This window comes from Erinaceus europaeus, chromosome 6, assembly GCF_950295315.1.
Source record: "Erinaceus europaeus chromosome 6, mEriEur2.1, whole genome shotgun sequence".
NCBI lineage: Eukaryota > Metazoa > Chordata > Mammalia > Eulipotyphla > Erinaceidae > Erinaceus > Erinaceus europaeus.
In genome coordinates, this window is record NC_080167.1 from 39,911,711 (window position 1) to 39,929,066 (window position 17,356).

At 37.0% G+C, this 17,356-nt stretch overlaps 1 protein-coding gene across 14 annotated transcripts in view; it reads right to left on the minus strand.

Annotated features, from left to right (window-relative positions):
- CEP170 (centrosomal protein 170) overlaps positions 1-17,356 on the minus strand; it is a 116,831-nt gene that overhangs the window by 22,488 nt on the left and 76,987 nt on the right. For 12 of the 14 annotated variants that reach the window (XM_060192044.1, XM_060192056.1, XM_060192057.1 and 9 more), the window contains 2 exons: positions 14,579-16,402; positions 5,137-5,371 (listed from right to left, as the gene is read on the minus strand). In XM_060192044.1, coding sequence (XP_060048027.1) covers positions 5,137-5,371; positions 14,579-16,402 — 2,059 coding nt within the window. The remainder of the gene's footprint in view (positions 1-5,136; positions 5,372-14,578; positions 16,403-17,356) is intronic. The other 2 variants (XM_060192054.1, XM_060192049.1) reach the window with 1 other exon arrangement.

The following is a 17,356-nucleotide window of genomic DNA, read 5'->3' on the forward strand; positions in this document are numbered from 1 at the left end:
TTGATTCAAACCAGAATTGCAGGTGTTTACAACAAATTGATACCATACTTGCAAATAATATCTTCCATCAATATTGGGAGAAAATATGACATTTCTTTTATCATTTTATCTCTGTGTCTCATAATTTATTGAAGTAGTTTTTAAGCTTTGAAGATAACCAGCTTGCTAGAACACTGTTTCCTAAAAAATTAATGTTACAGTGATCAGTGTAATGATGACTCTAAAATACTGAATCTCTTTAAAAAAAAAAAAAAGTACCTACTTTGAACCTGAAATGGAACTGGTGTATTGCACCAAAGTAAAAGACTCTGGGGTGGGGGGTCGGGGGGAGAGAATACTAGTTCAAGAAGGATGACAGAGGACCTAGTGGGGGTTGTATTGTTATTTGGAAAACTGAGAAATGTTATGCATGTACAAACTATTGTATTTACTATTGAATGTAAAACATTAATTCCCCAATAAAGAAATTTAAAAAAAAGTATCTACTTCAACTGAAGTTACATAATCTTCTAGAATAATTTTTAGATTACATATATTTTATTTGCTCATCTTTAAAAATAGTATTGTGTTCCTCCCCCAACATTCATAAAACCAGTGTATCTTATCAGATTTCTATGAGTATATTTGCATGTGTTATAAGAAATGAAGAGGAAGCTACCAAAAGTATATTTACCATAGGTTCCTGAAAAACTATTTCTTATTCAAACTGAGAGACCAAATAGAGTTTATTTTACTTGCATGTACTATATTCTTAATGGACCTTGTTACTGTGCCATGACTGTTTTTGCCACTACAGTTATTAATGAGTTCAATGCCTATCATATGACTCCATTTCTACTGGTGGCTTTTTTTTTTTTTTAATAGAGGGTAGGGATAAAGGAGAAGAGAGAGACAGAGAGAAAGATACATGAAACACTGCTCTACCACTCATGAAGCTTCCCCTTTGCAGGTAGGAACCCAAGGCTTGAGGCCAGGTCACTGTGCATGGTAATATCTGTTCTCCATCTGGTGCTCTAGTATCTGGCCCCCTGTTAAACCAAAGCATAACACATTTTATAATGAATTACATTCATTAGTATGCTTTAAAGAAAAGTATCTTTAAATATTACTTTTCCAAAAACAATATTCTCAGATGGAGCCTTCTGAAGTGACAATGGTAGTATGCTTTAAGAAAATTGGCTCTTTTAGCCCACTAGGGAAAGATAAAAACAGGCTGGGGGTATAGATTGGCCTGCCAATGGCTCTGTCCAGTAGAGAAACAATTACAGAAGTCAGACCTCCTATCTTCTACATCCCAAAAAGAATTTTGGCCCAGACTCCCAGAGTGAGGAGAAATGTTAGGAAAAGACGACTAGATGGCTCTGAAACACAATTCCATCAGGACTCAGAGAGAAAAGAGAAAGAAATGAAGGACATTTGGAAGTAGTAATATATGTAGATGTAACTTAAAAAAGGAAGAGAAGGCAGGACTACAGAAAAGGGCAAATGTAAGTAAATATAGTTATAGAAATAATAATCAACCAATAACTGTGACCATAGGAGAACCACTGTAGTTAGAAATGGAGGGAATAGGGACACAGAACTTGGTGCTTGTATTCTAATTTGCGACCAAATAGTTATTTAAAAATATTCTCATGTTAAAGCAAACTTATCAATGTCCTATAGGGCCATTAAATATCAATATTAACTTTCTTCTTCTTCTTCTTCTTCTTTTTTTTGTCTCCAGGGTTTTTGCTGGGCTTGCACTACAAATCCACTTCTCCTGGAGGTTTTTTGTTTTTTGTTTTTGTTTTTTTCCTTTTTTGGATGGGGCAAAGAGAAATTGAGAGGCTAGGGGAAGATAGAGATCTGCTTCACCATTGTGAAGGGACCTCCCTGCAGGTGGGAAGCGGAGGCTGCAACCGGAATCCTTGCACTTTGTACTATGTGTGCTTAACCTTGTGCTCCACTGCCCGGCCTCCAATATTAATTTTCTTTTTCTCCATATTCTTTTTCCTCTTCTTGTCCCTCTCTTAGGGTTATCACTAGGGCTCAGTGTCTGTACTATGAATTCATCACTCCTGGTAGGCATTTTTTTCCTTTTTTTGGTAAACCAGAGAGAATTTGAGAGGGAAGGGGGACATAGGGAGGGAGAGACACCTGCAGTACTTGCTTCACTACTCATGAAGCTTCCCCCATGTAGGTGTGGAAGGGAAGGTGGAACCCACATCCTTGTGCATGGGAACATGTGCACTGAACCAGGTACACTAACTCCATTTTTTAATTCTTCAATAAACAAAACATACATTTAAAAAAAAGCTTCTGACTTTGAGATATAAGATTAGAAAATATGCCTTGTAAATTAAAAGTCTAAAGTCAAGCTTAAAAAAAAAAGTCTACATATTTATTTTTTGAGTGCATGAAAGAGGTAGAGGCCAGAGCACCAGAATTCTGGGCAAATATGGTGCCATGGACAAAAGTCAGGATCTCTTGCAGCATATTCTTGGCCCTACCCACTGAGCCTGGCTGCCTAAGGCAAGTTTTTGTTAAAAATTATGCTGGATGGACTAAATGAAAAAAGGCAGAAGATCACTATAACTTACAGCTTGGTCTGCTATAGACAATAAAATACAGAGACAAGAGTATAGAAATACATATAATAAGATGAAACTGAGTGAAAACATAACATAAAATTCCTATTCATTTTCCCCTTATTTTAGCTCTTTTGCTGGGGTGCAGAGAAGAAGGCCTGGCCCACAAAGTGTCTTGTCCTTCCAGTTCACAGCAGAAAGCTTGAGGTGGAGGTTCCCAAGGGGAAGCAGAAATGTATTCTAGTTCCCTCCGGCTCCACTTGAACTTGTACAGCAGGGCATTTCCTCCAGTGAAAGATGAAAATGCTGCCAGTAAGATAGGTCACTTTAATAGTGTACCTGTCTTATTATATGGCTGACCAAGGTTTGAGTTCAGTCCCCACTGCACAGGAGGAAATTTCAGTGAAGTGTTATTTTCCTCATCCTTTCTGTATCACTCTATCTGAAAAAATGTTAACCTGGAGGGATAAAACCCAAGTGATAACTAACAACAACAACATGCTAGCCCTGGTTATGTTCACAAGATGAAAAATTATGTCAAGATTCTCTGACTATAAGTATTGCTAGGGGCCTTAAAAGATCATGGATCACAAAGCATATCTTTCTCAATAACTGTCTTGACAATGCTTCAGTAATTATTCACATATAGATGGAAAACAAAAACAGGTAAGCAAAACAAAATGGCATAATCAGTAAGAATTACAAGCAAGTAAAATAAATATCAAGGGTATAGTTGTCAAAGGCAAAAAATAAATAAAACAGTATATATTAAACTTATGAACCAGGAAAAAATTACAGGAAGCTAAAAAATAATTAGTTAAAATGTATTATTTTTTTTAAAAAGTATATTATAAGTTCAACAATTCGCCAAGTGTCTGATTTTAGACTAAGAGTAGCAAAAATTTCAGGCGTGCTTATAATGAAAATGTTTTGGCTACATATGTTAGAAAATTACAAACTTATAATGTACATCTTAGTGGTTAAAGATAAAGTACAACCTTTCTTCAATGTTCAATCACAAAAGACTATCAAAATCTTACTTTTTATTTTATTTTATTTATTTATTCCCTTTTGTTGCCCTTGTTGTTTTATTGTTGTAGTTATTATTGTTGTTGTTGTTGTTGGATAGGACAGAGAGAAATGGAGAGAGGAGGGGAAGACAGAGAGGAGGAGAGAAAGACACCTGCAGACCTGCTTCACCGCTTGTGAAGTGACTCCCCTGCAGGTGGGGAGCCAGGGTTCGAACCGGGATCCTTATGCCGGTCCTTGTGCTTTGCGCCACCTGCGCTTAACCCGCTGTGCTACAGCCCGACTCCCAAAATCTTACTTTTTCTAAGAGCTTTTTTTCTTTTTTTTCTGCTATCCAAAAGTAAAACATTCTTATTTGGTAAGTTGCTTTGGGGTAGGGGTCTGGGAATGCTTAAACATTTTTCCACATAAGTTATCAAATAGCATTCCTAGACATTCCATGAAACAACCTGCCAATTCATGTCAAATAGGAATATTATACTTTTGGAAAGTTAGGGAAGTCTCAATACATTCCGATGTATATTGTTATCTAATCATTTTCAAATTTATTATTATTATTGCCAGAATACTGCTCAGCTTTGGCTCATGGTGGCACTGGAACTGAACCTGGGACGTTAGATCCTCAGGCATGAAATCTTGCATAACAATTATTCTATCTCCCCAGTCTTAAAGGTTATAATTAATGTGTATAGTATTCAGTTAATTTTGATTTTATTATTAAAGAATTGGACTAGGGAGTCGGGCGGTAGTGCAGCAGATTAATTGCACGTGGCATAAAGCGCACTTACTGGCATAAGGATCCCGGTTCAAGCCCCTGGCTCCCCACCTGCAGGGGAATCGCTTCACAAACAGTGAAACAGGTCTGCAGGTGTCTATCTTTCTCTCCCCATCTCTGTCTTTCCCTCCTCTCTCCATTTCTCTCTGTCCTATCCAACAAGGACAACGTCAATAACAACAATAACTACAATAATAAGAAAAAACGACAGGGGCAACAAAAGGGAATAAATAAATATTAAAAATAAAAAGAATTGGACTAACACTGAACTTTGCCTACTCTAGTTCTTCCCAGAGAATATTAGCCTCATATCCCTAACTAGTACATTATCACTTCTTTGGAAGGCAGAAGAAAAATAAAAAAATAAATGTACAATTCCAAGTTATTTAAGACTGACACCAAGTAATCAAAATAAATTAATTTCATAATGTATCAGCTGCACAGATGGAGAGTAGTACTACTAAAGTATGTACACAGTTTTCTGTGGGTTTTCTTGACTTGTTAAGACAAAGCAAAAAGTAAACAGATGAAATTTTCCTTCTTTTTTTTTCCTCTTTTATTTTAGAATGAGAGGGAGAAACAGTGAGAAAGACAAAAGAGGGGCAGAGTGTAAAGCAGCACCACAACACTCATGGAGTTCTTACAGCTGCTATGTTGTACTGAGGAGGGGGCTCAGAGCCTACAAAAGGCAGGTTCTCTACCGCTGAGCACCCTTCCAGAACCCTTAAATAAAATTTTTATGATAATGCATTAAAAACCAACCTGGCTATCTCTTCTCGATGAGCAGTCCAATCTCGGATGTAGTCTTCCTGCTCTTTTATTCGGTGCTTGAATGAAGAACTAGTAGGCATTGCTGACCCAGAGCTCTGCAGTCGAGTCGTTTTCAGGGCTGGAGAAGTACGTAGACGGGTATGTTTAGGGGAATTACGGTTTGATCCAAATTCATCTTCTGAGGTGGAAGCATAATCAGTAGGAAAGCGCCTCCATCTTGAATTTACTAAATTAGTTTAATTATTAAAAGAAGAATTATTATGTCATCTTTTAAGGGAGATAAAATTAAAATCATGATTTCAAAAACACCATGAAAGCACACACGGAACAATTCTCAATAACTGACATACACATACCTCATGAAAACCATAAGTCTACCACTCCTTAAAGATAGAAACATCACACTTGGTGAATTAAAACAATGAACAATTTAAAATAATCAGACCATGTTTTCTGTAGTGTGATAAAACATTGAGATGAAAAAAAAATCATGATAAACAATTAAGCAAGCTCTATTCATAAATGTTTAGTGAGGGCACTTTTTAATTGGAAATATTTCTCACTTAAGTTTGTAAAAATATGGACTTAAAAAAGACAGTAATGACAACAAAAATGAAAATAAGGGAAAAGATTTCCTCATGCCACATAGACTTGTCAACATGGAGACAGTGGAAAAAAAAAAAACCCTCTTTTCCCAACATACAAATGTGCATAATTCCTACCATGGAAATTATGCCTTTATGGCAGAAAAAAAACATTACCTCTGTCATTCAACATCCTGTGTTATGCTATGACTGGGAAAGATCTTTTACATGGTAAAAACACAACAAAGCATCTTCAGTACAATCTCTCTGCTGCTTTGACACTGAAAGCAGATGGTGAAAATAGACAATGGCATAAAAACTATAAAAAGCAAAACTCTACAAGCTAGTGTCACAATCACTGACACTGGAGGCACAGGAAATACCATGAAGTCACACCAAAGAAAGTGGCATTCACTTTCTTATTTAAGATTAGTAAAGACATTTATAAAATGGTACTGCAAACATATTTGAAATACCAGACAAATTAATGCAGACACAACTATTACTGTTTCACAAGAATCAAACATATAAATAATTCATACAGCATCAGCGTGAGATAAAGGTTAATTTACGGCAATCTTCATAGGGAAATATGCTCATTTTACCCACTGTGGTATACTTAGCAATTAGCAAAGTCTGTCTAGCTAATACTTGGTATTTTGTTTGTTTTCCTTTCTTATTTAATTTGGCAGGACAGAGAGAAATTGAGAGAGGAGAAGGGATAGAGAGGAAGACAGAAAGATATCGACACCTGCAGACCTGCTTCATGGCTCATGAAGCATCCCCCCTCACTGCAGGTGGGTAGCGGGGACTCAAACTCAGGTCTTTCTGCATGGTAGTATGTATGCTTAACAGAGTACACCACCACCCAGTCACCCTTATTAAATAGTCTTAAAGAAGTAAGTAAAATAATTCTTGTGTAATAACTATTTGTTTTTTTTCTAAAATTGGGGGGGGGGGAGCTAGTATAAAGCACAAGATATTTCTGGCGGTAAAGTGACACAACTTTAGCATCTGCTAAGTTCCAACCACTGTTAATATGAACAGATTTTCCTCCATCTAGGCCTTCTTCTCTGTTTTTTAAAGTAGAATGCAACCCTTAGTTGCACAGATTGGTAAAATGTAGAATTCCTTCATCCCACGCCACAAGATTACTATATGCTTCCTACCTTGATCATAAACTAATATTTATTTATTTATTTATTTATTGGCTGGATCTCTTTCAGCTTGTGATGGTTGTCAGGTAAAAATCATATAAACTGCCACCAGTGTTGGCTCAAGAAACAGAGCAATCTCTAAAGCAAGAATATGCCATTTTATCAGTCAACCCATTTGTCCTGATCACACTCTAATTTGGAGTTTCTGCAGTTTAGAATTAGACTTATGGTTGTAAGACAATGAAGGTATACAGAAAACTGGGGTTTTCTGTAAAATTGTATGCAAAGCCATATATAGAACTCTAGGTAACAAATCATTGTTATAGCTAGGGCATCACTACTTTAGGTCAATTTTTTCCAAAAGGGAGAGAGACAGCAAGAGTGAGGCCAAGAAACCACAACACTGAAGTTTTTGCCAGTGCAGTGAAGGCAGGGCTTGAAGCTGGGTATTGCATATAGTAAAGCAAGCAGCTCCCCAAGTAAGCTATCTTGTAGACCCTAAATCAGAGTTTTTTTGTTTGCTTCTTTACAGGAGAACAAATAAAATTTATGGCTTTAATATTAATTTTATTAATATGTACACTTCTATCATAATAGAAATTTATTCATTTTTAGGCATCTGAAACCCCATGAGAGAACTGATTCTGAGGCTGCAAAATAGTTTTAGCAGAAGTATGAAGAAAAGAAAAAAACATTAAGAGCTAGGGGCAGCTAGAAAAATGGCTACCAGATTTGTACTTTGGGACCCGGTAGTGGTGCACCCCACAGAGCACATACATGCCTCAGCTCCCCATGGGCAGAGAGGAAACTTCATAAGTAGTGAAGCAGTGTTGCACATAACTCTCTCTCTCCCTCTCTTATCTTTCCCTCTCTTCTCAATTTCACTCTGTCCTACCGAAGAAAAGAAAAAGAAAAAGAAAAAATGGTCACTGGAAGTGGTAGATTCCTCTTGTCGGCACCAGGCTTAGCAATAACTCTGGTGGCAATAAAAAAAAAAATTAAGTAATAAATATACTTTGTGATAAAAGCATTTCATTAAGTACTAAATTTATTTTGCTACCTTAAAACAGTATTATGAAAAGAAATTCATTAATATAAAAGCATCATATTATATTAAATGTCTTGGACACTATGGTAACCATACTTATAAAATGAATATTGTTTGGAGAACAAAACTATAATAAATAGTTTAATGAATTGCATGAGACATGAAAATACAAAAATATTTTCATGCCTGAGGTTCTGTGGTCCTAGGTTCAATCCCTCTACCTACACCCTTATCATCGTAAATCAGAGAGTCAGAGCTGAGCAGTGCTCTGCTAAGGAAAAAAAAAAAAGAGAAAGAAAGAAAAGAAAACATAAGTAGGCACTATGGACTTAAGATAACTAAGAAAGAAAGACATCAATGGCTAATATATTTCATAAATAGTAGAATACATGAAAACAGAGACATTGAGAACCATGTGATATTATTATGTTAAATTTCAGATGATAATATATAGAGTCACATTAGGAGTTAACTTTAATCTTTTACATAAAAAAAGATTTTGTGGGGTGTCGGATGGTAGCACAGTGGGTTAAGCGCACATGGTACGAAGCGCAAGGACTGGAGTAATGACCCTTGTTTGAGCCCCCAGCTCCTCACCTGCAGGGGAGTCAATTCACAGGCAGTGAAGTAGGTCTGCAGATGTCTATCTTTCTCTCCCTCTGTCTTCCCCTCCTCTCTCCATTTTTCTCTATCCTATCCAACAAGGACAGCAATAACAACAATAACATGACAAACAAGGGCAACAAAAGGGAAAAAAATAGCCTCCAGGAGCAGTTGGATTCCTAGTGCAGGCACAGAGCCCCAGCAATAACCCTGGAGAAAAAAAAAAAAAAGAACACGTGTGTGTGTGTGTGTGTGTGTGTGTGTGTGTGTGTTCTGTGTGTACATTATTAGAGAGTTATGAGACAGAGAAAAGAGAAGTCAGGGCTTCACTACTCTGAGATGACTTGTTTTATTTATTATTGGATAGAGACAGAATTTGAGAGGGGGAAGATAGAGAGAGAAAGAGACAGAGAGACACCTGTAACCCTACTTCACCACTTGTGAAGCTTTCCCTCTGCAGGTGGGGACCAGGGGCATGAACCTGGGTCCCTGTACACTGTAGTGTGTGTCTAACCAGATGCACAACTGCCTGCCCCCAACTTTTGTTTTTCTTCTTCTTACTACCACCACAGTTATGGGCTGGGGATCAGTACCTGCATAACAAATCCACTGATCCTGGTGGTCTTTTTTTTTTTTTTTTGAGAGAGACTGCGAAAGAAGAGTGAGATAGAGGAGAGAGTGAGAAAAAAAAAAGCTGCAGCACTGCTTTACTATGATGAAGCTTCTGCCACTACAGATAGGTGGACCAGAAGCTGTACTTTCAGAGAGGGAGGTGGTGGTGAGACAATAGCACCAAACCATCCTCTAATGTTATGAAGTCCTGGCTCAAATCTAGATCACACGCATGACAAAGAAGGCTACCCAGCTGAGCTATTTTTCTGGCTCTGATTAGTTTTTTTCTTTACTGTTAACCAAAATTTTGTTGGTTCTAAAATATATCCACATCTACAAATGCAACAAATACATTTCAGAAAACACAGTTTTCCTTCACATTCTATACCTTTTTCAAGTTTATTTTATGAGCACATAGCAAATAAAAAAAATCACTTAAGGAAAAAGGAATCATTGAAAATATTCTCTACTAGTGTTTGATTGGGAGGAATAATTCAAGTAATGTGCTCCCAACATTTAATTCATAACGTCTAAGACATTTTGAGTGTTGTAATAATAAACAGAGTGGCAGGAAGGTAGCACAGTGGTTATGCAAAAGACTTTCACTTAAATAAAAAAGACTGTACACATAAATAGTTTTTAAAAAATGTTACTGGGGAGTCGGGCAGTAGCGCAGTGGGTTAAGCGCATGTGGCGCAAAAAGCAAGGACCGGCTTAAGGATCCAGGTTCAAGCTCCTGGCTTCCCGCCTGCAGGGGAATCACTTCACAGACAGTGAAGCAGGTCTGCAGGTGTCTATCTTTCTCTACCCCCTCTCTGTCTTCCCCTCCTCTCTCCATTTCTCTCTGTCCTATCTAACAAGGACGACATCAATAACTACAACAATAAAACAATAAGGGCAACAAAAGGGAATAAAAAATGTTATATTTATTTATTGGATAGAGACAGCCAGAAATTGAGAAGAAAGGGGATGATAGAGATGGAGAGAGATAGAAAGACACCTGCAGCACTGCTTCACAACTTGCAAAGATTTTGGCTCGAACCCAGGTCCTAGCACTTTGTAACCTGTGCACTCAAGTAGGTGCCCCACCACTGGGCCCCTACATATATAGTTTTTAAACAGACCACTGCTCAGCTCTGGTTTAATATTGTTGTGTGGGACTGAGAACCTCAGAGCTCAGAGCCTCAGGCACAAGAGTCTGTTTGCATAACCACTGTGCTATCTCCCTCACTGCTCAAGACTTTCATGCCTGAGGCTCAAGTTCCCAGGTTCAATCCCTAGCACTACCATAAACTAGAGCTGAGTTGTACTCTGGTTTAGAAAAAAAAATTAAACTCCCAGTGGGCAAAATAAAAAGCTGAAACCTAAAATTTTTACAGATGTTTACATGAGGTTTCTAGTTTTATTATTTTTTTTAAATCTATTTTATTTAGTGACTGATTGGATATAAGCAGAAAGGAACTGAGAGGGAAGGAAGAGGAAGAGAAAAATAAAGACACCTGCAGCACTGATTTATGGCTTGTGAAGCTTCCCCCTGTAGACAGAGATTGGAGGCCTGAACCGGGGTCCTTACATACTGTAATGTGTGTACTCTACAAGGTGCACTACCATGCAGCCCCATTTTTAGTTTTTAGAATGTGCACTTAGGGCAAGAGAAATAATATTGGTGATTACACAAAAGACTTTCATACCAGAGCCTCAAGAGGTTCCAAGTTCAATCCTTAGCACTACCATAAAGCAGAGCTGAGTTTTCTGCTCTCTCGTTAAAAAAAACAAAACAAACAAAAGCACCTGGGGCTGTAGTCAGGGAATCCATGGATTCCCACACAGACATGATGGACCTAGTCCTCTAATAGATCTCTCTCTCTACCATCAGGAACATCATAAACCCTCTTGTGGGCCTCTCCAGGACCTTGTCTTCACTGTAGAGCAGCAATGGTAGGGACTGCCCTACTCTTGAAGTATGATGTGTCAGCCTAGAATGTCCCCCCCCTAGCTGTGACCATAGACTGCATGCTCAGAATAACAGGGTCTCAGAGGTTACACAGACCCTGTATATCTTACAATCTTGTTAATCAGCATTAAATCACTAATTAAAAATATATAAATGTGAGTGTGTATTTAAAAAATATGTACTTAAGATAATGAACACTTATTTTAAAAATTAGATACTGTTTTAAAAATAACTTATCAAAGATAAATCTAAATACATCTATAGAAATTAATGTAAAAAAATATAAAAGTTACTGGGAGGGGGATAACAATTAGTAAATATTATTTAAACTGTGAAAAGTAAGTTGTATCAGAATTAAAAAAGCATGAAAGAATCCTAATTCTCAACTTTGATAAATCATAAATCCATTATTTTATATGAATTTATAATCTGAATATACAACCCTGGGTTACAATATGCCCTTAAACTCACAAAATGGAATAAAGAAACTGAACTTTGTCAGACATCAGAATAACAAAGATTATAAGAAGCAATACTAAGATTTTTACATTGTCTAGTTGCATTCCTTTTTTTCTAACCAGAACACTGCTCAGTTCTAGCTTCTGGTGGTAGTAGAAGGAACTGAATCTAGGACTTCTGGAGCCTCATGCATGAAAGTCCCTTTGCACAAGCACTATGCTATCTCCTGCAACCAATGGCTTTGCATATTTCTAGAATAATTCCAGCTTCTGGAAGATAACATTCAAGGAGACAGAGACTACTTCTCAGAGATAAAGTAGGTGTGTATTTTTTATAGATTAGATAGAAGATAAAGCAGCTGGCTGGAATTAAAAGTCCTGAACTCTCAAAACTGTCCCTGCCATAGCTTGTTATTAAGGTAAGTTTATGTCATCACTTGACCTTAAACCAAGTAACTCTTTTAGCTTTCAAATTTCATGATTCTAATAGTAAAATATACTGCTAACGAATATGAAGAAGGCCTAAACAATGTACCTCAGTTTGCCCTAGGGAGTTTTATTAAACACTTCAAGATTCTTTTTGGACATTCTTAGAAAACTACAAGTTCTGTATACAAAGCAGAAAACAGTCTCCCTTTAAAGACACACACAGACACACACACACACACACACACACACACAAAATGGCATCTTATAACCGTTTCTTAGACTTGACAAAGTCATATTTAGTATATAGCCCAAGTAAATCTTTCATTAAATATTAAGGAGTAAAAGCCAGATTACTCATGTACTAAACATTAGACAGTACAGAACAAAGAGTTGTTCCATGCAACTTGCTAACATACAACCTATATTAAGAACAGAGAATACTTAAACAAATTAAGCAACATGGAGGAGAAATTTATTAGAGTACACACTATAGAAAACAGCAGGAAGGAAATGTGAACTGGAGAGGTAGAGCTATAAGGAACAACAAAATAACAACACTGGAAAAATATAACCCAAGGGACAGTAATTGTAGAATGAAGAGTCAATAAATCCATGAGCCACCAACCAAATCTTGAAGTATAGAAACAAAGATGGGAGTAAAAAGGAAGTGTCATTTGCTTTTTTGGATCATAGTTATATGTCATCTACCTATATTCTACACGGATTTCTCTAAAAGATAAAACCACTATAACCATACCCCACTACCCAAGGAGCAAGGCAGAAATGCTCTGAGTTGAGTACAGAAGAAAGCAGCAGTGAAGAGAGGAGAAATAACAAAGTTAAAAAGCAACATATGCAAAATATCATTAGTTTGGGGTCTTAAGAGACTTATGCTATAGAGTAGAAAAAAACAGAGTGCATACCAACTTTGTCTTCACTCTTAACTCAGGACTTAGGGTTCATTTAGATATTTGTAGACTGATAATAATGAGTCTTCAATTCTTTTAAATGCTGGCTCTCAACTCCCCCCAGCTTTTACTCCTTGAACTTTTCAGCCACACCCATGTATGAGGTTGATTATGAAGTGTGATGAGCTCATGTTAACAGGATCCACACAAATAAGTGTCTCAGTACTCTGATCACACCTTTATTCTCACTGCTCTAAGATCTGAATATGAAGTATAAAAACAGGCCAATATGCCAGAGCCAGTTCAATTTCTAGGCAAGAAGTAAATAGGTTTGGTAATTATTACATTCATGTTGGCGTATTACTATAGCTAAGTAATGTAACACTATGTTGATATTTATAACCTGATAAATTTCTAAAGCCCAGTTTAACTCATATGTGATTAATGGTTCTCATGAATCCATCTTCTTCTACTGAAATAAATTAAGGATTAGTTTTCATCTGCCCCAACTGCTGATTTAACTTTTAAAAGCACAAGCATGTGAGACATTTCAAAATAGAGACAAAGGGGTAAGATATTATTTAACCCTAAATGGAGTGGTTAAACACATGCTTTTAGAAGTACAATGTTAGTAGTTATTAAAGCAGATAATTTATATCCAGATATATCAATCCTGATAATTTACCAACTAGGTAATTAAAATTATTAAATTGGTTCAATATACTTCTGATTTCGAAGTCACTAATTTGTCCCATGGCATTAATTGGAAGTGTGTATAACATCTGAATTTTTTATTTACTAAGTAAACTACTTTTCATAAAGAAAAAGAATCCTCTAAAGAATACTTTCATGCTAAAAACATTTGAGAAGCAACATTAGAAATTCAGTATATATAGACAACAAATATATATACAGAAAAAAGATATATAGACAACAAATAATATATATATATATACAACAAATTATATATACATTTGTTATCAGGATTTCACTGCTCCTGGCTAACTATTTTCAGATAAAGGGAGACATGCAGATGCTACTATGATGCCAACCTGACCTCCCTAGGCAGATGACCTCATCAATGTGTCCTAAAACCCCACCTCTCCAGAGTCCTGACGTACTAGGGAAAGATAGAAACAGGCTGGGAGTGTGGATCGACCTGCCAATGCTCATGTCCAGCAGGGAAGCAATTACAAAAGACAGACCTTCCACCTTCTGCACCCCATAAAGATCCTGGGTCCATGCTCCCAGAGAGATAAAGAATAGGAAAGTTTCCAGTGGAGGGGATGGGATGAAGAACTCTGGTGATGGGAACTGAGTGGAATTGTACCCCTCTTCTCCTATGGTCTTGTCAATGATTATTAAATCAATTAAAAAAAAAAAAGGAGAGACAGAGTGACACCACAGCATCAAAGTTACCCATAGTGCTCTGGGGTTGGGAACACAAATTTGGGTCCTACATAGGGCAAAGCAGGTGTTTTCCTGCATAAGCCATCTTGTCAGATTATAAATTTATAAAAAAAAGTCCCCCAAACAAAATAAATTCAGTAATTCAATAAAAGGTATGTATGATATATATATGTACATATATATATATATATATATATATATATATATATATATATGTATATATATATATATATGAAGAAAAAAATAACTTAAAGTATGGACCCAATTTACCTGGAGAGCCATGTGTTGAGGTCATACTTTTGACCTTGGAGTCTGATAGTCGAGAAATACTGTTAGCTCTAATTCTAGGAGAAAATTTATCTGAAGGTACTAATCTGGCTCCACTTCTAATAATGGCTTCTGCTGTCCTTGAAGAGGCACTACTTCTAGAGATTGTTGCCTCAGAGTCACTTCGAGCTGATAATGAGCCAAGCCTTGTTCTACGAGGCTGAGCCAATAAGTCAATTCTAGAGATGTTACGCCTTCCAGTGGGAGGTTTTGATGTGGAACTTGTTGTAGATACTTCAGAAGCAACAGATGCTTTGTCAGCATCAGCAAGTTCACTGTCTGAAGCTTCACCAAGTCTTGCTCTGCGCAAGAGGGAAGTCCTGGTAGGTCTCGGCCTTGGAAGAGTGGTTGACTTACTGGATGAACCAGGTACTACAAGAGAAGTTTTTGATTTAGATACTTTACTTCCTTCCAGTTTAGCATGTGCATGCTCATCTGTTGAGGTAAGTGGAGTCCTTCCATGAGATTTACAAGAGTATGTTTCCTGATCAGATGACATAATATCCGAGATAGCAGAATGAGGTACACTTGAGGTTTGGTCATCATCTGTTAAGTCTACAGAAGGCTGTCTTATTCTTCCACCAGATTGTACAAATTTGCGACCATCTGCTCTTGAACCTACATCAGTGGAACGACTTTTTGTTTTCTTTTCAACTTTATCCCTAGCACCTGAAGATGATGATTTTGTGACATCTTTGGAAGGAGAACCTGTGGAACACCTGTCTTTATAGAGACTAGTGAAACTCTTTCGCTTTTGGGTTGATCTTCTTTCAGTTTCTCCAGTGACCAGACTAATTGTACTGGCTGTGTCCACATCAGATTCTGGTGAAATAGAGTTGTCTCTATTATAGCTGGGAGTATCTGGTCCTTCATCAGTTTTATTATCTTCACGCAATTTAGCTTCTAGAAAAGCCATAACTGCCTCTGTGTCTTTTAGAATGAGGGTAGTGTCCATACTAGAATCAGTATCCATAGAATCACTTCTTTCCCGTATTCTACTGGCAGATGCTAACACTAAAGAAGGGGGTGTTGATGAAGTCTGTTTATTTATATGAGGAATAAGTTCTATGGGTATGTTTGGGGTAGGTTTTTCTATGGTGAAGCTTCCTTGTCGCACTAATGATTTTGAAGATTCTTTCTTATCTCCTCCCTTGGAGGTCTGACTTTTCAGAATTTCTTCAGCTTTTCTTCGCTTGCCTTCATTTTGTGTCACTCTTTCTCCTTTGCTTGCAGAATTCCCTACAACTTTTTCTTGAGGTTGTGACTCTTGTTTAAAGGATTCCTCCCTACATCTATCTATCTGACTAGAAACATTTTTTGCGGAAGATAATTTAGTGGGTGTCCACTGTCCCTGTTCCTTTTGTTCTTGTTGGATTTTAGCTAATGTTTGCTTTACCAAAGAAATTTCCTTGTCAGTTTCACTTTTCTCCTTCCCAGAAGAATTGCCTAAGTGAAGCAGGGGTTTGTCGCCGCCAGCTTTAAGAGTCTCCCCATTTATAGCCCTGTTCATTTTATTCAGGGCTCTGTCAGCATCTTGTTTATCTTTCTGGTACACCTGTGTAGGTGTTTCTTTTTCCTGAAGTTCTGTGTCTTGTTTTTCCCCTATTTCAGACCTCTGTGTTACAGCCTTTGTTCTGGAGCTGTCAAGAGATTTTTCTTCACTTGGAAGCTGGGGGAGGGTACGTCTCCTTCTCTCTCCCTGACTAGCCAGAGAAGTTCCAGAACCTGTAGTTCTCACTGAAATGCCAGATTCACTGATATCTATATCTACAAAAGAGAACCATGAAGAAGTAACTTATCCATGTGAAAAATAAATAAAATCACATTTTCACATATAGGTTAAGAATTGATTTAAGCAGAAAATATTCATATACAAGCAAACCAGTTTTATAATTCATAGCATTATATAAAGCAAGCACAATGCCAAGTTACATAAATAAGCCAGTTACTAACTGGGTAGTCAGGAAAGGCAAACAACATAAAATGAAAATTAAGATAATTTTTATCTTCAACATATATCTGATTTTTTTTTCTTTTAAAGTATTTAACCATGATGTCCATTCTTGTCAGTATGTGACTGGGTGGGTGGGTGAGTGAGTGTGTGTTTTGTTACCAGGGTTATTTATTCCTGAGGCCTCCCCCCCATTCTCTTTTGATAAGGGTGAGATGGAGAGAGAGAGGGGGGAGAGGAGAAACATCTGTGGCCCTGCTCCACCACTCATAGAGCATTCCCCCTCTTAAGGTAGAGATTGTGGCTTGAATTTGGGTCTCGTCACATGGTGATATGGGTGTACCTCCACCTGATCCCTCATTCTTACTTTTTGTTTTATTTCCATCTTCAAAGTTTTGCTCAAAAAAAGACTCTGACATCAAAATCAGAGTTGCATAGTAATGACCAATAAATACTTATTTAAAATACTTTCAATTGCATGATGAAGAATATACTTAGTTTCTAAGTATTATTGTCCACATGAAAGAATGACAGAAAGTTAAAACTGTATGCTGTGATTTCACATGAGAAAATTTGGAAATATTTTACATCTTGCCACTTTTCTTTTTTTAAAAGATTTTTTATTATCATTTTTTAATATTTATTTTCCCTTTTGTTGCTCTTTTTTTATTGTTGTTTTATAGTTACTATTGTTGTTATTGATGACATCATTGTTAGGACAGAGAGAAATGGAGAGACTAGGGGAAGACAGAGAGAAAGATAGACACCTG